The sequence below is a fragment of the Ammodytes marinus genome (genome assembly GCF_949987685.1).
Source record: "Ammodytes marinus genome assembly, chromosome: 6".
Classification (NCBI taxonomy): Eukaryota; Metazoa; Chordata; class Actinopteri; order Uranoscopiformes; family Ammodytidae; genus Ammodytes; species Ammodytes marinus.
Genome location: NC_137235.1, coordinates 19179442 through 19205627, shown reverse-complemented (window position 1 = coordinate 19205627; position 26186 = coordinate 19179442). Strand labels below are relative to the sequence as shown.

The window sequence follows — 26186 nt, the reverse complement described above, 5'->3', positions numbered from 1 at the left end:
CTTGTCATGTTTTTTATTTTTCAAATCAAAAACACTCGGGCAGAATGTTTGATTTTAATAGAAAAATGACAGACATTTGTCCAATAGAAAAATAGATCTGTGTGAATAAAGAATCAATCGGTAAACCTTCAGTGTCCCAGAAAAATAAAATAAAAGATTTCCCTTCACCATGAACATTAAAACACAACAGATGAGAAGCAGCAGGTGAAGATATGAACAGTGAGACCAAGAGAGTTTCTGTCATCGTTCATCAGGTCCTTCTATGGTCAGAACTCTCACACCAACACAGACACATTGGATTTCGACTGTATCTCAAATGAGAAGTCAGTGAATGCACCACTCGTGTTCAAACCACCAGGAGGCAGTACAATTCAAGGCACGTCACACAGTTCAAAGGACCACTGCACCACTCAACAACAAATCTGACTACTGACTTTGCATAGAAAAAAAAACATAAAAAGGCATGAACGTGGTCTAGGACAGAAGCAGAACAAAATATTTCTGCTGCACAATTATTATTATTTTTTTGGCTTTTTTTCAAATACATGTGTTTCTCATAATTACCAGACCATTTTGGAACTCGAGTCTGCTGTAATACTTGGTTTTAAGTCTTCATCATTGCAGTGCCTGATCTCAGGTTTTGGTTGCTACAGTCCACATTCATTCCTTTTTAAATATGACAGCAAAAGCGTGTCTTCAAGTACCATTTCCATCTTATTTGCTTGTAGCTCATCAGCATTTCATGATGATTTCATGCAAAAACATAAAATAAGAGAAATGAAATTACAGAGAATCTACCTCTGCGTCCCATGAATGCTTCAATACGGTTATGGAAAAAAACGGACATTGTGCAAAAACATTTATAAAAGAATACATTTTTAGAGAAAATAATGTTTGGTCGATTCCTTACAGTGTTGAACATAAACAATCTTGTGACCCTGTAGGCAAATGGAAGCTTCAGCAATCCCACCTTCCGTGTTTAAAATGACAATATGATGATGTTGAGTCGATGCCACTGTAAGCCCCCCCCCCCCCCCTTTTTCTCCTGGCACTCCCAAATTATTTCTTGTGGCAATGAAGAAGAGTGATCCCCCCCAACCCCTAGCTCATGCAGCATTTAACAAATCAATATCTCCCTCCTCCTCCCTGCCCTCTCCATATGCTGTTTTAGCCAGCACTGTTTTAACCAACTTCATGACCAGTCAGAATCTCAGACACTGGGACTCAGACAATAAAAGTCTGATGTTAAGCCTCTTTGTTTCAAGATCAGATTTTTGACAAATAAATGAAAAAGAACCCTGAAGACCTTTGGATCACAATAACCTTCCTGCCTTCATTCATAATTTCCAGTGGTAAGGACACCTAGTGATGATAAACAAATGTCGCACTGTGTGTGTGTGTGTGTGTGTGTGTGTGTGTGTGTGTGTGTGTGTGTGTGTGTGTGTGTGTGTGTGTGTGTGTGTGTGTGTGTGTGTGTGTGATAAGCCAGAAACACAGCCTGGGATGGTTAAAGCTGTGGATGGATGGATGAAAGCAGAGGAGAAAGACGACAGTGGAGGCACTTAAACATCCACATCCATCGGAGTTACAGGAGCAACTGTATTTATCAATCCGTGATTCATTCTGTTTTCAGTGTTGTGATTTACTTTGATTAAGCTGAATTTCCCCCCCTCGTCTCAATGGACTTATTTTTCTTAACTAACTGCTGCTAAACTCGTAGGTGATTCAGCAAGTTCAAGTTCACTGGAACTAAGGTGACTAGGTCAAGCCCATAGAATTATCCCTCATCCACCAAACATTACAGGCAGGTCACATTCTCTTGGCATTCACCCAACCCAGACTTGTTCTGTCTCTTTATATGAGAACACAATATAAGATCTACACATGAATCTGTTCGCAGGTGACATTAAGTTAGCATGGTTTGTTTAGGAAATGGAGCCAGTGACTCTAAGGCAACTAGTCCAACAAGGCACACACTAACATCCTCTGATCAGAAAACAGACATGCAAAGTAAATGTAAATATTATTAGTGTTTTGTCATTTTGTTTTAATTCTACACAAACAGGAAGCTGGCATCCCGTCACTCAGCGACGTTAGAGTTTATGAGCGCCGTCGTCCCAGACTGACCAAAAGATTTCAAGTAAAAGACTGAACTTCATTGAGTGTTTGAGGTTCTATGTGTTCAATAAACAATCGCAAAGCCTGATAACATTTACTGCATCTCTCACACACAAACACGCTCAAAAACACACAACACAGTCTCCAACGTAAACTACTGCACGAAAGCATAAATCCAACCCCTTTGCTGTTGCATTAGATCCTGTAATACAGGCTGATGTGTCAGCTGGAGGCAAAGACAATGATGAATTCACTCCCCCCACGGAGATTAAATAAAATTAAAACATAAAAACGCATGTCTGAATGTGTTTTTGTTTTTTTCTTTAAATTGTTCATCATACGACAAGTTTTCTACTGAAACATGATTTTACTCCGTAACGTAGAGAGAGGGATAGAGAGCTAACATCGCAGATAACAGTCATTGAGTCCATTGCTTTGCTTCTGTAGCATTTTCTGATTCTTTCAAATGCTGAAATGAGTTTATTATAACAGAAGGGCCGCTTCATTTCATCCAGTGATTAATCTAGCCAGGCCTCTGTGTACCTCGGCTTGCAACGGCCCATATTCCACCACTTCTCCATCGACCGTTATCGTCCCTTTGGGTGCGTACGGCTCCAGCCTGAGCGCCCGCACCTTAGCGTGCACCAGATGTTGACAGTTGGTAGCCAGATGCGTGCCCTTTTCCATGGCTAGGAAGAGCCTCAGCAGCGCGCCGCGAGATATCCCCGCTCTGACATAGAAGAGATGGATGGCGCCATCGTTGGGGGTGGAGGCCGGTGCTGCGTGCAGGTCCTCGGCCAGGTGTGACTGGTACATGGCCAGCATGAGGACAAAGTCTTCCTCCTGCACCACCACCCAGTCGCTAGGCAGCGGCTGGTCCAGAGGCACTAGCAGGTTGTCGGGCGGGCCGCTCAGCGTCTTGGCAGCGCTTCGGGGAGGCGTGCTCTCCGTCCTCCTCACTTTGAGGGAGTTGTTGGAGTGGCAGGAGTTGTGGAAGGTGTTCTGGCAAGGAGAGTCTCTGGACGGTCGTCGTGGCAACTGGGCTGGATCCTGGGGGGACACCTGATTGGTGCAATGCAGTGTCACGCTGTTTCCGGAGCCCTTCTCGTTGTCTTGGTCCTCGGTAACAGGCAGGTAGGCCAGCCTGCCCTTGTAGACGCGGAGGGAGGCCAGCCTCACCAGCGTGCCGACGGTGAAGCGTGCCGCTCCAGCGTGGCGATACTTCTCACTCTCTATGTCCACGTCGGCCACGAAGCCCCAGGCCAGAGAGAGGAAGGAGAAGATGCGAGGGCCGGAGGAGAGGTGGATGGAGACCAGGTCCATGCGGGAGACCAGGCCTTTACAGAGCAGGAAGCCACAGCTGAGCAGGAGCTCCTCACTGGACACCGCCGAGGCACTGCAGCAACAAAAACACAGGAGAGAGGAGAGAATTCATTATAAACTCTCAAGTTTTTTCTCTTTCATGGTGCTATTGAATGTGTGCATGCTCTAAATAACAGTGTGTCTATGTGCACTGCCAACATTATATTGATTTAGTATAGAAAATTGATATATCAAATTAAAAACCTTAAACAATACTTTGCCCTTTTTTATCGATAGACAGATACCTACGTACATAGATGGATCAATGAAAATATATTTAGATACATTTATAAAGGTGGAAACAAATAATTATTTGGCTATACATTTGCTTATTCTGCTGCAGCCGGTAAAAACTAAAACAAAACACAGAACGACTTCCACTTCATGGAACTTTTAGTCAATATTTCCGACCAAATGCACTTGAAATGTGTGACAGGTTGTGTTTAGGCCTACAGCTTCCAACATAGAAGTGGGAGAGCTCGTCTTTAAAGCAGCACCAGCTATAATCAAACAGTCGCATCAGATCCAAAGTGAACATCAGTCGAGGGCTCCGACTAATGATTGTTATTATTTTCTTTATCGATGGATCTTTTAGAGACGAAATGGTGAAATATCATAACTTCCAGTAAAGTAAGGTAGCATCTTTAAATTTGCTTTGTGCAATCTCAAATGTGCCCAAAACTCAAATATTAAGTTTTCCATCCCATGAAACAAAGAAAGGTTGGATGGAATCAGCTTATCGGCCTTTAGACATGACAGGCCAGTCAGACAACAAAGACAACCCCATCTGGGAGAGTGGTGACAGGGGTGGAAGGTCACGCTAACACCCCTTTCTCACACAAACACACGCCTGCTGTTACCACCCACAGCCAATTACAGTGAGCAGTGGACATCTCAGTGGACCTTGCTGGCTGTGGCCCTGGCGCAGACATCTCCATATTCATCATCCTGAATTCATTCACCAGAGCGACTATTCAAACAGTCTCATCTACATTTGGCCGGCAACGTTTTCTTTCTAATCATTGTCGGCCAAAAAGGTCAAGAAATAAATTGATTTTCCGCCTCCACAGCTGGGATCAGTAACAACTGAGAGTACATTTTACTCAAGTAGGCTACAGTGCTGAGGTACACCGGTGTTACTTTATATATTCTACTAGTACATTACGGACAGAAATATGTTTTTTTTTACTCCACTGTTTGTTTGACAGAACTGGATACATACGAGTCTCCAAACTGGTTCTACTGAGAAGTTGTATTTCAGACACAGCATTGCTTTAAGCTAAATGCTAACATCACAGAAATTGCAGCCTCCAAAATTATCCTACAATCGAATCAACAGCCCACACCAAACGTGTTAAGGCTCAGTTATGCTCCAATTCCGTGCGTAAATAGAGACGTACGTTTACAACGTTATATCCGTCAATGCCCTCATACTTCCATGCGTCCTTTATGTTGGAATCGACATTTAACAAATCAACCATTAGTGGGCAGCAGCGCCGCTCAGAGTAAAAAGTTACTCAAATAGGAAGAAGAAGAGTCAAACAGTCGAATCAAGGAATAAATAGTTTATAATAGGTCCATGGAAGAAACAGCTTTAGCGATATAGGCCTACTACCGTAGCGATGGAAGAGGCTAAACTAGAGGCTGTATTATAGACAGCGGGGGTCTGTGAGGACATCACTTCTCTATTGCTGCCGTCAGCCTCCCGTCTAGCTGACATTCTTCCCCGTGCGATCCCCGCTCATGCTGCTCTGTTGTAGTTGTATGTCTCTGTGCCCCGGCCGTGTAACTTCATAGATAGATAAATGTGTATGTAATTTTGTACCAACTCATAAAAACCTCTCCTCAAAAGTTAAGACATTTTCTAAAGTATTATGTCTTTCGTTTGTGTTTGTAAACAAATGTACAGTAAGTGAAAGTGAACTGTTGGCTATGCGCCCCCCGTGATCTTCGGTAGTAATGCTCCGTTCTGTCCGTGTGGTACGCATCCGCAAGCTTGCAAGATACGTGCAGAATTACGGACGTAATGTACGCAGAGTACGGACAGAAGGCTCCATCCTCAAGGCTCATTTATGCTCTACGTTACATACGCATACGGATAAGGATGGACATTTGTAAACATTTGTTTACAAACACAAACGAAAGACATAATACTTTAGAAAATGTCTTAACTTTTGAGGAGAGGTTTTTATTAGTTGGTACACAATTACATACACATTTATCTATCTATGAAGTTACACGGCCGGGGCACAGAGACATACAACTAAAAACAGAGCAGCATGAGCGGGGATCGCACGGTGAAGAATGTCAGCTAGACGGGAGGCTGACGGCAGCAATAGAAAAGTGACGTCCTCACAGACCCCCGCTGTCTATAATACAGCCTCTAGTTTAGCCTCTTCCATCGCTACGGTAGTAGGCCTATATCGCTAAAGCTGTTTCTTCCATGGACCTATTATAAACTATTTATTCCAGTTGATTCGACTGTTTGACTCTTCTTCTTCCTATTTGAGTCACTTTTTACTCTGAGCGGCGCTGCTGCCCACTAATGGTTGATTTGTTAAATGTCGATTCCAACATAAAGGACGCATGGAAGTATGAGGGCATTGACGGATATAACGTTGTAAACGTACGTCTCTATTTACGCACGGAATTGGAGCATAACTGAGCCTTTATCCGTATGCGTATGTAACGTAGAGCATAAATGAGCCTTTAGGCGCATTTATGCTCTACGTTATATACGCATACGGATACGGACGGAGCCTTCTGTCCGTACTCTGCGTACATCACGTCTGTATTTATTATACTATCTATGATTTCTGCACGTATCCTGCAAGCTTGCAGATGCGTACCAAACGGACAGAACGGAGCATTACTACCGAAGATCACGGGGGCGCATAGCCAACAGTTAACTTTCTGTACATTTGTTTACAAACACAAACGAAAGACATAATACTTTAGAAAATGTCTTAACTTTTGAGGAGAGGTTTTTGTGAGTTGGTACGAAATTACATACACATTTATCTATCTATGAAGTTACACGGCCGGGGCACAGGGACATACAACTACAACAGAGCAGCATGAGCGGGGATCGCACGGGGAAGAATGTCAGCAAGACGGCAGGCTGACGGCAGCAATAGAGAAGTGCCGGAGGTCCGTGCGAGACTAGTTTGTTTGGCATGTCGTGATTAATGTCCTCACAGACCCCCGCTGTCTATAATACAGCCTCTTGTTTAGCCTCTTCCATCGCTACAGTAGTAGACCTATATCGCTAAAGCTGTTTCTTCCATGGACCTATTATAAAATATTTATACCTACGCGCGGAGTTCAAAATATTGAACTTTTTACGCTCCATACGCATGACGCTTAACCGGGTTAAGGCTACTCTATGCTCCAATCCCGTGCGTAAATAGAGACGTACGTTTACAACGTTATATCCGTCACTGCCCTCATACTTCCATGCGTCCTTTATGTTGGAATGGACATTTAACAAATCAACCATTAGTGGGCAGCATCGCCGCTCAGAGTAAAAAGTTACTCAAATAGGAAGAAGAAGAGTCAAACAGTGAATTAACTGGAATACATATTTTATAATAGGTCCATGGAAGAAACAGCTTTAGCGATATACTACCGTAGCAATGAAAGAGGCTTAACTAGAGGCTGTATTATAGACAGCGGGGTCTGAGGACATCAATCACGACATGTCAAACAAACTAGTCTCGCACGGACCTCCGGTACTTCTTTATTGCTGCCGTCAGCCTGCCGTCTAGCTGACAGCCTGCCGTCTAGTCTAGCTGACATTCTTCCCCGTGCGATCCCCGCTCATGCTGCTCTGTTGTAGTTGTCTGTCCCTGTGCCCCGGCCGTGTAACTTCATAGATATATAAATGTGTATGTAATTTCGTACTAACTCACACAAACCTCTCCTCAAAAGTTAAGACCTTTTCTAAAGTATAATGTCTTTCGTTTGTGTTTGTAAACAAATGTACAGTAAGTGAAAGTGAACTGTTGGCTATGCGCCCCCCGTGATCTTCTGTAGTAATGCTCCGTTCTGTCCGTTTGGTAAGCATCCGCAAGCTTGCAGGATACGTGCAGAAATACGCACGTAATGTACGCAGAGTACGGACAGAAGGCTCCGTCTGTATCCGTATGCGTATCTAACGTAGAGCATAAATGAGCCTTTAGCCAATAAGCTTGGAGCATGACCCGGCGTCACCTGCACGGTCGGAGAACAGTGTACACAGAGGCTGAGAAACACCGAGGAGGAAAATGTATTTGAGGGCGGCTGGTGCTGTATGACAGCCGCTCGGGAATAGAAGACGTGGGGAAAGTGAACCAGGAGAATGGACTTCCTGGTTAATTCAGTGAATATGTGCGGCTGTGCTTTAGCCGATAAACCAAGTTAGCGCTGGATAGCATTAGTTAACTCACCCGGTTGTGTGCGGTTAGCGCCTCAATACTATGAACCCAAACATGACGGCTATGTCCGGGGAACTTTCACGACAAGTACAGCGAAGCACCAATGTTTATATCTACGCCAGCCATGGTCCCATGTCACAGCCAGGTAGGGTAATGTTGGCTACTTGCCTTTATTTTGTGCCGCCGTGCACACAAGGCTGCTAAATGCGTTTGTTATGTTGCTGCCTTGCTGTTTGTGTGCATTTCCGAGCGGCGTGAATATGCAATGCTGTTTTAATGCTGGGCTATTTGTGCTGTTCAGTTGCTGTTTATTTGTCTTTTGACACAGTTGTTGGCCGTGTTGTTGTTGTTTTTGTGCGGACATGCACGCTGTTGTGTCGGGTCTGATCGCAGCCATGGTTGATTAGGGGAAATAAATTATCTTATTAATATATTATTATAGAACCATTTTTGACACAAAATTATCAAGCAACATTTTAGGCGCGTTACGCGCGTGTGGGCACACCTTCAAGTAAGACTGAATATTATAGCCCTCTTAAAGGCTGGATCACTAACAGGACTGTTTCATGGAATGCATTACCTTCAAATATGTGTACCTGATAAACCTGATAAAAATAAGCTCCTTATATCTCCAGAGCCTGTCAATGTATTTTAAGCTTCTTATGCAGTATCTGTAAACCACCAGGGGAGGGAGACTCTCACTCACGTCAAAGTGTCTGAACCTGTCACTTCAGAAAACCATCATTGCTGTCTCATGCTCATCATGTTTGTGTACAGAAACACATTAAACCCTAACTCAGCGAACCTGTTCACTGCATTGCATAATACCAGATACATTCTAACTCGTCACTTGTTTGATCAACGCAGCCTCTGTGAACCCTACATTCAGCTGGGAATAATACCAAATACACTCTGGCCAGCCAGGGCCAATGCAGGACAGACAGAGAGTGAGAGAGATATTTTCTGGATGCCCCGGGAGGGTGAGAGGAGAGGAAACAATACAGAGTCTGGTCCCTTCCTGTCATTGTTGCTGCCGCTCTGGATGCAGGACCATTGTTTGATGAGAAGCTGATTGGCAGATGCAGTGGAAGTGATGAATGGAGCTCTTTGGTGAAGACAGATCAGCGCAAGTGCTTTGTCTGATTTCATGTTGCTGCAGTTCCAAATAATTACACAAGTAGCTAAAGTTGTTGACAGGTGCTTTAAAAAAAATATATTGCAGGCTTGTCTTAAAATGGCTAAATCTAGAAAAAACAAGAAAACACGCTAAATTGGCATCACTTGCTGAGGTTAGCATTTAGCTCAAAGCAATGCTGTCAGTTACATTAGCCTCACAGAGCTGCTAGCATAACTGTAGACCCTTACTGTGTGTTCACACACAACTCAAAGCTATTATTAGAGACAATTATTTTATTGTGTTCCTTTCGTAATATGTTTTGCGTTACCTTGCAATGTTTTGGTCAGACAACAGTCAGTCTCTATAATAATAATATTGAGCCGTGGTCACAATCAGTAATTTTTTTATTTTGTTGTGCACTATTTTTAAAGACTTCCATTTAGTTTCAGTGCAATGCAAATATTAATGCAACTCTACAGTGAATGATGAATGTACTGCTCACTACAGAGCTAACTACTGAGCACCTGTTATACAGGAAATAGTGAAACAGTGAACGAGGAGGAGATTTCAGCCACCATCTGATCAGCTTCTCTTATAATATAGGTAGTTTCTTTGTTCAGTCGTTAGTCCTTTTTCTTCCTGTTCTTCAACTTCTCCTCTCTGTTCATTGTTATGGTTGAATGATCTCATCCAATCATTAATTATTAATAGATGAGTTAAGTGCATTTGCCCATGGGCGTCTGAGGCTAAGCTACAAACCAAGGAAACGTTTTCAATAATAATAAAAAAACAAACACTGAATCCAATTGGGAAATCATTACATTTTTCACCAATAATTTGTTTCTGGAGGTTCCAATAAAACAATTAAAAAAAATTATTAATATATTTATATACAGTTGACAGTTGGCACCATGAGTACTGGAGGCTCCAGTGAAGCAAACCAGACTCAAGGGATTTATGGCAAATAAATAAAGCATGTCCATGTCCGCAGAGCCTCAACTTTACATTCTGCACATGAGAATAAAACTGGAGAGAGCTTCTCTTATTGACAGCTAAATCAGTTTCCTGTTTCTGGTCCGGTCCGTCATATAGCACAGGACGCTCTGCCTGATGGGGGATGAGATGATACTTTTGGAGCAGTTTGGCTGAAGCTTCACATTACGTAATCTGATTTAAACTGGATTTATCTGCATGCAGTGTGTACATACTGTATGCACACACTTGAAAGTCAAAGCTAACTGGTCAAAATTATTTCTTGGGAGTTGTTGTATGTCATGACAGTAATTTTAAAATTCAAATATTTTCAAAAGGCTAAAACACTGTTATTATTCGTATAAACAGCATAGGACTGCAAAGATTATTCTCATTATTGACAATTAATTTATTGATAATTAATTTATCATTTGTTCTATAAAAAGTCAGAAAAAAGTGAAAAGGCCTTTTATTTTACACAAACCAGTGTTGTTTTCAAATGTATTTTTTTTACTCCATCAATGGCCCAAAACACGAACAATTACTACCATTCCAAAGACTCAAATGACTAGACGATTATCAAAATAGAGGCCAATTCGTTTTCTGTCGATCAATTGATTATTGAAGCTCTATTACAGCAAATCAATAGTCACTTCACCCAGTCAGAAGTGATGTGTGTGTGCAGGCTTGATCAACTCAGAGAGCAGATGATTGGTTGAATTAAGGTTTTTCTGTGTGGCTCACCCAGAGTAGTGATGAATGGATGCAGCTAAGGCGTTGCCCGATCCACCTGGAAGAATCCCCAGCGGAGTCCGGATGGCCTCCTCCCAGTCTGGTCTCTCCAGCAGACCATTGATTACCTGACAAGAATCAGAAAAATCAGTTATGATCAGCCGGATAGATAGAAAACACTAATTAGGCCAGTTAGTGTTTTCTAGCTGCTGCTACAGAAATAGACTCTTGCCTTGTTAACTTTTTTTAATAGGATATTTACTAATTTAATTATCATAATTATGACAATTTTTTAAAAGTTCTCGTACCACTTGCGTTAAAACCTTTGAATAATATAAACCACTTTCTCTCCAAACATTCTGCTAACAAAAGACTCCAAATATCTCAGAGAAATATTGTATTTAATTGCACGTCTTCTAATGACCCTGAGGCATAAACTGTCAAAATCCACAAGATATATTACATTTTTGTATCTTTTTTAACAAAATGTAATTGAGTTTCTCATTAATTTTCATCTTGACTATTAAATGAGTTGTTCATTTTTAGAAATGTAATATTTTCACTTTCACTCTCATAAATGAACACATGCGAGCCATGCTATGCAACACTGAATAACTGAAAACATAAAAAATACTATTCTTTCTTTTTATTTCTATAATGACGTCAATGAGGACCAGTTGATGAATCACCTACTTTGCAAAAACCTTGTGAGAAGTAAATTAAGACATTAAAAAATCTGAAAAAATACAAACATGCAGATTTAGTGCATTTGTACATGGCTCTCTTTACCTCAAACAGAAGTCCATCTCCGGACATGATGACTAAAGCGTCCCACTGGGACAGGTCGGCCTCCCTAGCCAGCTCTCGGGCGTGGTTCTGCCGCTCTGCAAAGCACACACGCAAACACACACACACACACACACACATATATATTTAAAGAGTGTGTTCATGCAGGTGTGTTTTTCCTGTATGAGAAATCTAGAGTAGGATACTCAGAGTATTGCTTTCAGCTTCCTCAGAGAGGTTAGAGGTCAGGGACAGTTCTAATGGAAGTGTGATGGACAATCAGTGTATTGCCAAAGGACATTTCCACAGGTGTTTGATATCAGCAGCTCGGGTTACTCATGTCACTAATACGTATGTCTTATATAAACCATGGCAAACACAGAATGTAAAGATCTCATGTGGCAGAGCCCCAGAACTTTTTTCCTCTCTCGTGTCGAGGGAAATCTGATATGTTGTCTTTAAAGAAGCTTCAGCAGCGCTGCCAATTAGTTCAGGATAACTAAATTACCCAGGAGCACTCGGTCAAATTAATCACTGGCTGAGCAATTTGATGAAGTGGGGCTTTGGTGCCAGGGCCTGCTTCTTCTTAAGGTGGAATTCCCGATCAAAGTTCTTTGGATAGGGGGCGCCCTTAGCTCAGTTGGTAGGGCGTCCCCCCATGGGCCTCGGCCAGCAGCGGAACCGGGTTCGATTCCAGTCCGCGGTCGTTCTCTGCATGTCACTCCCCTCTCTGCCCCATTTCAACTCTGTCTCTACACTATCAATAAAGCATAAAAATGCCAAAAAAAAATCTTAAAAAAAAAGTATTTTATTGGTACACATGTAACAAGTTAATTCTAATAATTGCTTGCATATACTATGGATGGAGTGTTCCAGAGCACGTCGGTTGAACACGCAAAAATCTCTACGGGAAAGCATACACTAATAATTAATGGATTATCTTTAGAATATTCAGTTTTAGTACACGTGTGTGTGTGTGCACGCGCGTGCGTGCGTGTGTGTAAAAATTATACATACTATCAATTCAAAGCATTAAAGACTGCAGCCATTATCCAACTGTGGGGCTCAATGAGGATTGTTGAGGAATAACTAGGCCGCATTTAAAGATCAAAAATATGAATACTCTTTAACTGAGGCCTCTTTCATCTAGGGCAGAGATTTCAGTGAAGGTTGTATTTTAGAAGTCTATCTATCGAAGAGATCGTCTGTAACTGTGGTTATTTCTCTTTCAGAAGTCATTCTTCTTTCATGTAGATTTTGGGGAAATCTGTTGTATGTATTCTCCAGGATTAACTTGTCAAAAAGCATAAAGTGCTTCCAGCGCAGCAGCGGCAGCGAGATGACTTCTCATAAGTCTGCTTTCCTGTGCTGCTCTCTCTCTGTCTGCTCTCTTTTCTCTGTCTCTCATCTGACACTGCACTGATTTAGGAACAAACCTCAGCAGGGGGGTGAAACTACTTAGTAAAAACATTTGAAAAAAAAAAGGAATTTCTCTTAAATCCACTGAATAACTGAAATGAAGAGAGCATCTCTATGTCCTGGTTTGAGTGAGTATTGTGTAATCATTAACACCCAGTGTAGATCATGAGCACATTAATACGGGAGATTATATCAAATCCAATGATGTGAAAATAGGGGATTTTGTGCAAATCTGTGTGTTACTGTAATCATGGACATGTTTTTATTCATATGTGTCTGGCACATATTTATTACATAAGGGCTCTGCATGCATATGGGTCAGAGGCAGTTGATCAGCATGAAAACCCAAAAAGGATTTAAACCAGAGGAGGGATGCTTGGACATGGAGGGGATGTGTTAGCACTGTTGTTAGTGTGGCCTTTGCTGAGCTGTGTGTATGATTGTGTGATGGTGAGTGTGTTTGGTTGTCCTTTACTGAACTTTAGCTGCTTTGTGTATTTTTTAGGCGGGATGTGACACTTTGATCAAGTTACTGTGTCTGTACAAGAGAGATCTATAATGCGTGTGCTGCGATGCATTTTCAAACATCCTATTTTTCCATCAGTTAAGGTGCATTCATTTGTTTGTCGATCGCGCAACTAAAATGACTAATGCAAAGCTATGAATTTGTCCAGGAACATAACACCTTCTTTGACTGCATTTACTTGTTACGGTCACGGACAGGTATGTATTAAATATATCATATGGCCACCTTCCAGTTTATCCTGCAGTCCACACATTCCTGAGTGCATCAGATGCAATTAAAATGTTATGAGGGTTAATCAGGGAAACAGTCGCAAAAAATATAAAAATACTGCTTTGGAATTGTGTGAGCAGACTTAAACACATTATACTTGTGCAGTTTGGCATATCTCTGTGTGGCATGTAGTTGCACCTCTCACTCACCGGTGATAACCAGAGTATGTGGGACTCCTGCCTCGTTGAGTATTCTTTGGATATGGTTGTTGTAGAGGGTGAGCGCCTGTCCTTTCCCGCTCTGTGGGTTCACCAGCAGCATCATCCGGCGCGGGCCAGACGACTCACACATCAACAGACCTGCAGTGGACGGAAGAGAAAAGTTATGGACGACTGCACTGGAAAAAGAGAAAGGAATAATAAAGCTTTCATACTGTAACATCTTAGAATAGTTCTAAGTCTGCCGGCAGAATTTGAAACAAGTTCATACTGATTTTGAAACCCTGTAAGATTCACGTTCAAAAGGTGGAGTCAGCCATTCTGGAGAAAGCTTGTTGTCAAAAACACTTATTGTCAAAAATCAGTGAAAATCTCTAGCTAGCAACATGGGTGTTCACAGAGCCTAGGCTTTTTTATTAACACCAGATTTTTTTGTCAGCACACAAGGTTTTTTTTGCCTGATTTGTTTTATCCCCCACCCCTCCTTATCTCAGGTACAGAAAATTATGTTTCATCTTTACATTATGTTTGTAAAAATCTGATTTCAACAGAAGAACAGGTTTTCTGGTGGTGCTGTATTGAATATATTCTACAAAAGGAAGGAACCACCGCACTACAAGACAACATAGTGATGTTAAAATGTCTGTGAAGGAAACCCTCACATAGTACCATTTTATATCCCACGACTAAACAATTCTATGTGTATGTTCCCTCCTGTCATAATGTAGATCATTAGCTTATATTTGACACATGTCTTGACCCACAGTTGATTGTGTGATCACTAATGCAGAAGCAGCAGCTTCTTTGGTACACTTTTAACTGGAGGGTTGATGCAAAGGAGAGTTCAAAATCTCTTTGGGATCAAACAGATTCAAGAAGATCTTACATCACAGATATCCTAAATCTTTTTAAAACAGTCTGAAGATTACAGTCGCTCAGAGCCGCAGCCTTGGGCCAAATAAGGGAGGAACTGGAAGAAGCTAGTTTTTCCTGTCCCTCAGCATCTGAGGAGGATTAGAAACACTGTGGATTACTGTAGGAAATATGTAAGATAAACATTCTTCACCTCCCTTTAAATTAAGATCAACCTACCTATCAATTTCCCCTCCCTCCATTAAAATATGTGTATAATTTGGTTGTATAATGTCTCAGCTTTGAAAGAAGAAAAAGTGACAGGAAGTCTTCAGGCACATTTCACAAGCTGCAGCTGCGGGAACATTTCCCAGGTAGCTAAAACTAATTATATTGTAGAATCAAAGCGCTCCCGTCACATCTTGTCAACACACAAACACACACACCAAACAAAGTGATGGGCAATGAAACACCGCAGACGGGGATCTCCCTTTGTTTACCGTCTGCTGGGTTTTTTGAAGGATCAAAATACTTTACGCGTGAAGGGAGGCAAGCCTACCAAACACGTTTGACAGCTGACGGATGAGTAACAATAGAGTGAATAGACTAATCTCATGGATACTGAACATCCACGGGTGTCACCGCGATGCCCCTAGAATGCAGTGGAACGGGTCAGAAATATGTTCGCCCGTTAACGCACCTTTCTTGTTCACCATTCTCACTGGAGTTTCACCTGAGATTAACTTGTCATTAGCGTCTTAGCCTTTTTGTTCTGTGATAATCCTGCATGCAACTGAAAGGCTGCTTTCATCTTGGCACACAGGCAGCTGCCAATGTATTATTTATATAACCTTTTCCCTCCAAAATAAGATATACCTGGCTAAAGGTAATGCAGTTTAATACAACATAAACTGTTCTGTAGTACAATATGTTTTTAAATGTTTTCTTTGTCATTTCTATGTTACATACGAGAGTTCACATATCAAATAACTGTGTTATATTAATTATTTAATTAATTAATACATGGAGATCTATCATCTATCCATCCTTTTTTCTATAACTGTATAATGCTGTTCATGTTGACATGGGGTTTAGACACTAATCCAGTTTGAACTGGGAGGGTTGGAAAAGACAGTAGGGAGTGGCATAAAATGACACCCGTATTTCAGATCATGTTTAGACTATAAAAATTAATTATGTATTGTACACTGTCAACTATTCATTCTCACTGTATAAAAATGTTGGTGCTTAGATCTTCACCGAAATGTTCATTCAAAACTGAATTTTACCTTTTCAAAAAGGGTTTGTACAACAATGGGTGGTATTTTTTTTATTTATTTTTTTTCACACTTCTGAGTTATGTGCTGCGAGACCTAAAAATAATAATATTTGACTATGTGAAAAAGGGCAATAAAAGGTAAGTTTTCACAAATAATAACCAATATTGTAAGAAAATATAAATAAAAAGAGGGCAGGTGTCAGAAATGTGTGTTATGTATTACATTTTTGGAGTTCAGAAAATTCTCCATCACTGGCTCATTAACAGCAGTAGTGTTTACAAAATAATGACACCAGCAAGTTAAAGACGATTCTAAGCCTGGGCACCTGAAAGCTAAATGAGCTTTGTTTCGAATCGTATATATGAACCCTATCATTAAGAGGCCGGTGGTAAAGATAGTCCCTTCAAAGATGATTGATGTAACAAAATGTGTGGGTTGCATAGATCTTTACAATGTACTACCCTTGAGTTTGTATTGCTTTCTATGCAGTCAACTCGAGACCTTAACGACTTTAGCCCTGAGGGGGGAGCCACACAAGTGTCCTCATGAATCAGCTGTCCTGACAACTGGCAGCGCAGGCCCTGACCTCGCTGTCTGTGTGCCCCGGCAGCAGCAGCACCCACTCAGACCTCGTTGGCTAAAAATCCACTCCCATGCCACTTCCTGTGTGCCACCCCTCCCCTTCTCAAAACATTCCTGAGGGCACTATCTATCTCCTCGTCTCTGTCCGTCCACGCTCGGGGTTTCCTCCTCTGTCATTAGCTCGGCTACAGCGACGTCTCGGCTCGGAGCCAAAGCATGACATAAATCTAATGGGGTGCTCGGGGAATCCACAGAAACATAGAGAAAACATGTGTTTAAAACCCTCCTCAGTCTATCACATCAGACATCATCCATCACCCTGAACATCCTGCGGTGGATTTTTTTAAGAGAATGGAGGCTGGTATACTTCAGAAAGGATTGCTGGTATATTATGAGAGCAAATAGAGTAATTGGTTTGTTTACATACGGATGGGTGTATTCCTGATAGTCATGTGATAAAAATATGCATGGCCACTGATGGACATATGAGTTCAAATGTGCTTTTCTTTTCATCCAATCTTGTCGGAGTCTGTTACTGCTCCGTAATGAGTTTGTAAACTGAACCAAACTATACGTCAAGCAGTGATGTCGGAGCTGCAGACAGGCATAATTACCTGGACAAAGAACAAGTCAATTACAATCTAAGTGGAGGACACCACTGCAGATAAGGGAGCAACTGAATCACTGTTCTGGCTTAAAAAGAGAAAAAAACAACAACGGAAACAACGTTCCACTCCTCATCTCCACTAGGTTCACTTGATCTGTGATAACACGCGTCTCATCTGCTCATTTCAAACCAAGAGCATGGGAATTGTCCCAGATCTTAATGGAATAATCACTACAGAGGTCTTCGCCATAGGAAATGACAGTCTAAATGAAAGGGGAAAAACCCAGGAGCCGGAAAAAAACACACACTTTCCGGCGAGGTTCCCTATAATAGCTATCTGGGTGTTTATAGAGTCTGAGAATAAACAGCTTTCTCGGCGTTGTCTGACGAGACGTCGGCTTCTATTGACCAGACACAGAGAAGAAACTCTAACTGTAGACTTCGGATTAACATATTCCAATTATCCTTGAATGCATTTTCATATATTTTTGTTTGCATAATCTAAAATGCAATTATATTTTCACAGCATTTTGTATTTATTGGTGTCCATATTTTACATGAGAAAAATGCAAACGTTACTCAGCATGTCGATTCCTCAATATGTAAAAAAACATGGTCCCTCTCTCTTCAACAACTCGCACTGACTCAGTGAGATGACCTGTGTAAACGTCAGTCATACTATCTTATCTTACTCAACTTCCTTCAAATCAGTTCCCAATCAGCAGCAGTGAAGCATGACGAAGCATTTACCATCTGTGACTAAGAGAAGAAGTGGTAATCTTGATAAAAACGCTTGCTTTTTAAGGAGAGGGGACATAACAGGACATTTCTACCTCTGTGTTTGGAAGGATAAGACATACTCTTATTCCTCGTTGATGTCAAATCCATGAGACCAGATTTTAAAACAATGAACTACAGAATTGTCGACAACATGGCAAACAAACGAAGCAACCATCACTGGCAAATTACATTTACAGTTGTTATTCAAATGCAGTAGTAGTAGTACTGATACAATTTACAGCTTTGTGCCATAACTGGAGACTGCTGCTCATTGGTGATGTGGGCTATAAGCCTTCACCAACACCCATTAGGAGAGCATCCAGTATGCACATTAAAGGAATTAGCATGGCTGGTACTTAGCCCCTCCCTGTCCCCTGTAATACGAGAGAAATGTCCAATCGCAATCTACTAAATGTGAGCTTTGTCGCAGGCCAGTCAAGGGCATAGGCTGTGTCACATTCTGTGAAAGCTGAAAAGCTGACAAGTGCTTAAAAACACGCAAACTATGACATACATTATTTGCTTTAATATTGCATGACACCACTTCAACTGTGATTTAATGTCGCTGCCATGTCATCCTTCAACTCTGAGTATCTAAATCCAGCCAGTTGTGCTGAATTTCTGAAAACCAAGATATCTTTTTTGAAGATAATGTCAGTCTATCCTCTGATAGCAGTGCAGTCCCCCGCCTCTACATGTACCTCTACTATGTTTGGGATGTGTCCATCATGATTACAGGTTCAGTTCTTAACCTCCTCATATCATTCATGGTACCTTGTTTTATTTGGAGCTTTGAGGTTTGGATCCAAACATAACTGCAAGTCAAAGTTTCAAGGCTCTTGCCCACTGAGCATATTATTAAGGATACTTTTTATTGTCTTTGAGCGCTGCTGATAGCTAGTGTGATTAAAAGTGCAGTCTTCTAAGTGTTTATTAGGGTCGAGTTTAATTTGAAATAAAATTTAGCAGTGGAATGTAACTACCTTAAGTAGCTACATTTACACATTACAAATGATCAAACACTTATCTTTACTTGCGTATTTCCATTTATAAGCTATGTTGTACATCTATTTCACCTCATTGCAGAGGAAAATATTTTACTATTTTTTTTTATACAGCTGCATCTATTTGACAGCTACACGTTTTTACATAAAATAAGTTCTAATTATTATACAAATATGACTAATCGTAACATATTAAACTACCCAACAAAATATAAAGTATAAGAACAGAATAATATACCTGTATAAATAAAGGTTAAGAATAATATTTGTAGTACTCATAGTATAATAATAATAATAATAATAATAATACTAACTGATGCTAGTAGACCCTCCATTGTGTCCTATACCATAATGATTAATGTTCTCAAAACACTAATCCTACTATTATTTAAAAATACTATACTACTAAAACTACTGGATAAAGATGCTATCAGTAATCAATTGTACCATTTAAATAGCAAGTGCATTTAGATATCATTCAAGGATTTGGTTTGATTTTCTGTGTTACTCATCTGATCATAAATAAATGTTTTACGTCTGTTTTAACGCCTGTATTAAACACCTGTCAATCAATTTGAGAGTGCCATTCATTTCCAATCCTTTGATAAAATGTCTGATAATGGCTGTACTATACGATTTGTTTACAGCTGAATCACCTCAAGTAACCTCTCTTTACCTCACCGTACCCATCCGCAGTAACTTTTAGGTGCAGTGAGGTGATAACTATCGTCCATGGAGCTGTCTGTGAATGAAAGAGAGGGAAGCTGCTCGAGCACACAACACATTTCTGCTGAGCCAGAACCACAAAGGGTGTGGAGGGAGGAGGAGGAGGAGGAGGAGGAGGAGGAGGAGGTGGTGGTGGTGGTGGTGGTGTTTGTTGGCTGTAGCTCTATATTAGGAGACTCAGAGAGTTTACGACATTGAGGTTTTTATTAAAATCTTCCTGCGCTGTCTGTCAACTACTTGCTTATGCTATTGTTATAATAAACAGATGCCCGGGTTGTGAGAGAAAGGTCAGGAAGGCAGAGAAAGGATGTAACCACCGTCTGTCGCTACCATTTGGGTATTTTGGGCTGCAGGGTCAGATTAGGGAGGGGGAGGTTACGTTGCAGCATGAAAACTAACTTTCCGAAAGTCTGTCATTTTTGTATTTCCAGTAATTTAGTTTAGTTCATTCTTCCTTGTGGTGGGAACTGGAGCTTAAACTTAACTAACGTCAGCTCAGATGGCAACAAGCTCTGGTTGGATTTTGTGTTGACTTCCTGCAACCAATTGTCAATTTTAAATAAAAACATGAGACATGAGAGCATGACATGAAATTACAGCAAACAGCTAAATGTATATAATACATGCCGTGTGCCAGCGTATGCAGGAAATGGACTTCCCACCATAAAAAACCCGCAACCACATGTTCTTTTACCAGGCTAAGACAGACTTTCTCAGAGGTGATCCAGCTGCTCAGTGGGCTGAAGGCACAATTAGTGGTTGTTGTTGTTGTCGGCGTATCACAGAATGACTTGAGAGGCCATTTTCTGAGAATAGCAGGATGGGTGAGCACCGAACGCATTATATGCTCGTCGGCGTAATGTGTACATTAAGTCATCCTCCAGTTTAATAGGGTTCAGGCTGGAGTGTATCTTGGCATATTTTACCGATATATTCTAAGTCATTTAGTTCTGTTCATGGTGACAAAGAGAGAGGGATGCTGTCATTACAGACACAGAGCTGCTATGAGGCCCCAGAGAGGCTGAATCTCGAGAGATCTTAACAGCACATTAAGCTCTATTGCAGCATCTCAATGAGTAGCAGTCCTCAGGGATTGGACGGTTACCATTGCTGTCTGACTTCACTGACACAGACACACACACACAATCACCTTTAATAATCAAGAGTAGAGTGCATACGGGACTGTGCTGAAAATGATCGTAATCCGATCATATCAAGTCTTTTTTCCTTATCTACTGCAGCAGCAAGAGAGACAACTACTGTATTATGAATTAGAGAAGCATTTTCAAAAGAAACTGTGAATATTGGATGTTGAAAAGCCTATGCTAAACCACCAGCAAGCATGCGCACATATACACTGATATCTCCCCCTCTCCCCCATATAAATGAGGAAATCTGCTTACAGTGAGTCAGTATCTGTCAAATCGATTATTTTATGCATTACACAAGCAGAGAGCAGCTACAGTTAAAGTTCATCAGAACCCATTGAAAGCATGAGGGTGATTGATGATTGCTTTTCCTTTAGTGATGATTTTTGGGTTCTCAGTTTAGTGTACAATTGAACTGATGTATAGGTTTTTGGTTAGCATTTATTTATGTGGAGAAAAAGGGGTTTTCTTCTGGACTCCTCAGCAACGTGGTACAAGGCTGACTTTATAGTGACTGTGCTGATCGCCATCTCCATAATGTAACACGCTAACTATGCCTAAGTACCTCATACAACCCCACTTTTAAAATACTGAACTATCCTTTTAACATAAACCTCCTCGGTTTTGGTTGCATGTATGACCTTTTGTTAACTGAGCTCACAAACGATTGTCCCAGCTTCAACTCTGTCTCGGCCAGATGTAATGTGTAATAGCTTTGGCTGGCTGAGAGAGGGCTTTTAAAAGGAGTCAAGCTGGTCCCCCTGAGAATGTTGAATTGGGTGCTACTTATCTGACTTTCTATCAAGGCTGTTTCCATGGTTTCAAACTTTAACTACAACCTCATTTTTGAACGAGGGCCTTTATTTTTTCATTCATGGTTATATAAATACTTATCGTAATAAATGAACCTATAAGACATTTAGCCACTATGTCAGCAATATTAATTAACTTGATCTGGAGGTATAACAAGGGCTACACATTGTGAATGTTACTGTGTTTGAACTAGATTAACTTCCTTCAAAATAAAAAATGCTGGACTACAGTACCAAGAAGCCTGTATCGGCTGGGTGCTTCGTGTCAAGATGAATAATGGGTAACCCCGATTAATTAATCGAGTGCTCAAGCCTGAAATAAGCCAGAGCGATTGAAATAATCAATATACGTAGTAACCTCCCTGCCTGCTGCCATCGCCTGACTCATGATACTGATAATGCTGTCGCTGTCCACAGCTGGTCTAAATCCACTTATTGATATTGATTAACACAGGGTCAATACTATTTAGGAAATACTTGTCAATGCATCTTAACTGTCGATTTTAATTGTTAGAGCCGGGATGAAATTCATGAGACTTGAGTCAAGGCTCTCATATGCCAAGAACTATCGCCAACAAAGACTGATGCGTATGTCCTCTTCAGTTAACAGTTGCCTGACCCAAAGAGTAGACAGACAGCAGAAGTTCTCTTCCTGCGAGAAAATAACAAGTCTGTGGTTGAGTTGGACACACTTTATATCATGCAAACTAATATTGATGCTATGAACATGAAATCGGACTGCAAAAGGGATTGACACTGTCACCTAAAAGAGCAGAGAAGCATGTGCAAAAGTTACCCATCACCTGTTTGTATTTCAGCATTATATGTGCACGATGACCATATATTGAGGGGAAATTTTAAATATATACTATATACTGTATATAATATATACATACTGTGAAGGAAGTTCTTTTAAGGTTGGAGGTCAACTCAGGTGGAAGAATATTTCAGGAGACTTGGATGAATTATGAAGCAATATTTATTACAGACTTGGCCAAGGAGAACCGGACTGCAACTCTCGTGACTTGCACTTCAATTATGACACACATGCTTAGAGCTGTGTTTTAACCTGGCGCTATCTCTAACACCTCTCCGGCTCGGGCACCAAGCGTACCAATGTTTTGGTTCAGAGCTGAACACAGTGAACCATAACATTCTGGAGTAGAAGGAGATGAGACTTTATCTATACAACTGACCTAAGTGTCTCCTAACAGGCTCCAAGGCTGACCTAGAGTATGTGAGACAGATACACAAGATAGGCATATATGAACTATTAATCTTTACCATTAATATTACAACTAAAGACCCAAAATTCCCTCTCACATACTGTACAATAATTGAACGGGGAAAGTACAGTGGTGCTCCAAAATCTAATGAGTCAGAGTCCACATTTGTGCAAACTTTTAAGAAAATCCTGCAGAGTTCTTAAGAGATATTGCGCTCACAATAAGCGAGATCATTTCCTTGACCTTTCACCTCCAAAATCTAAAGCTGTACGTACTTATTGACGGACAGACAGACAACCAGAAAACATAATGCCTATAGCCTACGGCTATTGCTAACCCAGTGGTATAACGATGAAAATAAGAGAGATGGCCTCTTAGTTAACAAATCTGCCTGGAATAACGCTAGAGCAAGAATATATAGCAGCCTATGTTATACTGGACACTTAATACAAGGGTGCTATGATTCTCTCTCAGGCAGTGTTTTGAAACAGACGTGGATTTCACATTACACCTACACTACAGCAGGCCTCTACCTGTCGGAGGTAAATGGACTTGGAGAAAATAGGTCAGTTGTGAGCAATTCTGTGAGTACAAACGAAACGACATCTATGACACAATATTGATGTTGAGGTCAGACAAGCAGCACTGACCTCCTTAGACAAATGTTTTGGATGCAGAGCTCCTGAACATGATTAAGTGTGGTTTACAAGGCCTCAGGCTTAATGAGTAACTCAATGTATGCTGCTTTTTAGACCAGGAATCCTGTCCTCACATTCCAGAGATACCCCTGGAGTCTGAATAAGGTTAGAAATGCTACTGACCAAGAAAATGCTCAGAAATTTGACACTTCAGCAGGTAGCCCTGAAGTACAAACATAAGCAGCCCACTTTTTTGATCAGCACTTCTGGGTCTGTTTGACTTGGTGCACTTCAACCAGTTTCTATAGATTTAAGTTGTTAATTACTTTACGTGCTATCAATGTAAGGATTCTATTTAATTCTCAAAAGCAAATAAAAAGTTTGCTTGTTTTTAAGTCTGGATTATCTGGGTGGAGGTAAGTGTGCATTACATGCAGAGCAGGTGAAACATCTTTGTGCCTGGTTCTCAGTTCCAAGGTATATAACTTGTTAGGTCAGTGTCTCATGTTCAGCTCCAGGCAGCGGACTCAAAATGTGTTCCTAAGCAAATGATAGCCTACTTGAGTTGCAAAAAGTATTCTCTTTCCTTTTACTGACAAAGACGGGCCGTAATGAATTGCAGCATATTTTGTCTTGTTAAAAATATATTTGTGCAAATGGGAAAATGCTATCTGGGTCAGTGCCAGTGATAGTACGTCTGTGTGTGGGTTTGTGTGTGTGTTTGTGGGTGGAGTTTGTGTGAGGCAAAAAATACTGTATTTTATTATTCTCTTCATAAAGGAGGCCAGAGCAGCTTGGTGAGGAGGACAAATAATACAATAATTTATCTTGAGAGATCTCCAATTATAGAATGTTTCCCACTGGAGTAATTATACCTCTTGGCATTACATGAACACAATAGCTGTAATATTAGCTCACGTTTCTCAGGTGTCTTTTATAATGAAATGGTTTGTTTGTAGAGTGAAGTTACTGAAATGTGACTCGACACGTCACACCAACCATTGTTTTTTACCTATTTTATTCCTGTTAACTTAGCCTACCTAATAGCTGTAGGGCAAAATCAGCTTCATGGACAACTGATATGAGAATAAACCAGAAAATACCTTCTTGCCATTATTATTAAGTGTACACAATATAGCCTATAGCCTACTGGACTGATAGTCTTCAAGATCTGCATGCCAAACATTGAGGCCCCATGTTGTAGGCCTAAGGTTCCTAAGCTAAGATCTACTGAAGTCTTTGTTACCTTAGTCTATAGCCTATCCGAATTGGAATAAGAATCAGGTTAATTGCCATAACCCATAGCAGCTTGTTGCTGTGGTCTGATGGTGGTGCACTCATTAAACATAGGCTACAGCCTAGCCTACATGATAGCCTAAACATGGAGAACATAAGTAGGCATAGGATATAGGCCTAAAAGCATGTCAAGGTAGCCTACAAATAAAAAGTCTACAATAAAATATTTTTGCCAATATCTGTTTAAAAGAAAAGCTGTAGGACAAAAGCCTGATTGTGCAGTAGCGAGCATACTGTGCTTTTAGGTCTATTTTTTTAACCACAAACTAGGCTACAGAATGACTTGAACTAGCCTTATGTTTGCATCTTCACACACTTTCCCTTCATAAATAGATCTGACGTTAGTTTTAACGTCTTGCCAAATGTAGTGTGACTTTATGGAGAGAGCTCCCTCGTGTGTCTAACTAATTACACTCACCGTCTCTTAGGTACTGTTGCCGGGCAGAGCGTTTTCTGACAGCGCGTGCCCACTTCTCCGCTTCCTCCAGGTTAGCGCGTGGGTCCTGGAGGGCGGCGAGACGAAAGCACTGCTCCACTCTCTGCCGCGAAACTCCGGAGCTCATCCACCTCCGTTTGAGAGGGTAGAAGTAGGCGGACAGGTACGCTGCCGGGTCCGCGTTGTCATCTTCCCGGTAAGCCCGACACCCGACGCAGTCCTTCAGGCTGAGCACTACCTTGTTCCTCCCTACAGGTGCCGAGGTGAGCCTCTGGATGGTGAGGTCCCTCTCGGTCAAGCTCACGGCACACGTTACTTTTCGGTTAACAGTGCGCGTGAATTCCCCGTACAGGTCCATGCCGGTGTCGCGGTCAAACATATTTATTCTCTGATCCATCCTGAGCGGACGGAGGAGACCGAGACGCAGGGGGTCCGGGAGAATGCAGCAGCCACACTCTCACATTGCTACCCGCCTGGATGGTGCGAGCAAAGTGGAGATGACTAGACCGCAGCCAGCTGCTCGGACCGGTGTCAAGTTTAATAGAGGCAAACGCACCACATCCGGTTACATTTCAAAATAAGAGCTACAATTAAAGGCTCTCTCCCACCTACAAGGTGTTTGTTGCTACCAAGGGGTGAGTGTTATATTACAGTATTTTTACATTCATATAAAAAAACGTTCTGGCCTATTAAAACAAATACAAATTGTAGGCTTTAAAACAGCATTTAGAACTTTGTAAATAATCTATCTCTTAAACAGGTAGGCTACATTTACAATTATGCAGCGCATAGGACTACTGTAGGCTATGAGTGAGCAGAAGACAATGTTTGACAATTTTCTTGAGACCTTTTGATTTGTTAGGAGTATATGGTATTCGAAAATTATTACTGTAAAATAATCATTTATTGCCTTATTTGGACACA

The 26186-nt window shown here is 41.2% G+C and overlaps 1 protein-coding gene across 1 annotated transcript; it reads right to left on the bottom strand.

Moving 5' to 3' along the window:
* Positions 1–1202: 1202 nt before the first annotated feature.
* On the bottom strand, positions 1203–25709 carry LOC307251392 (sphingosine kinase 1-like). Its single transcript, XM_080028757.1, has 5 exons — positions 25245–25709; positions 13867–14016; positions 11506–11600; positions 10729–10844; positions 1203–3514 (listed from the first exon to the last, which is right to left on the bottom strand). Exons 1-5 carry the CDS (start codon positions 25657–25659, stop codon positions 2626–2628), a joined length of 1665 nt encoding a protein of 554 aa, XP_079884883.1. The 5' UTR covers positions 25660–25709; the 3' UTR covers positions 1203–2625.
* Between the last annotated feature and the right edge of the window lie 477 nt (positions 25710–26186).

Bases quoted from the DNA above. Each gene is read 5' to 3' on its own strand.
- LOC307251392 (XM_080028757.1), bottom strand. From the start codon at position 25,659: ATGGATCAGAGAATAAATATGTTTGACCGCGACACCGGCATGGACCTG. The intron at 14,017-25,244 runs GTGAGTGTAATT...CGTCCACTGCAG, and splicing joins GCAACAGTACCTAAGAGACG to GTCTGTTGATGTGTGAGTCG. The intron at 3,515-10,728 runs GTGAGCCACACA...TTGTTGCTGCAG, and splicing joins TCCATTCATCACTACTCTGG to TGCCTCGGCGGTGTCCAGTG.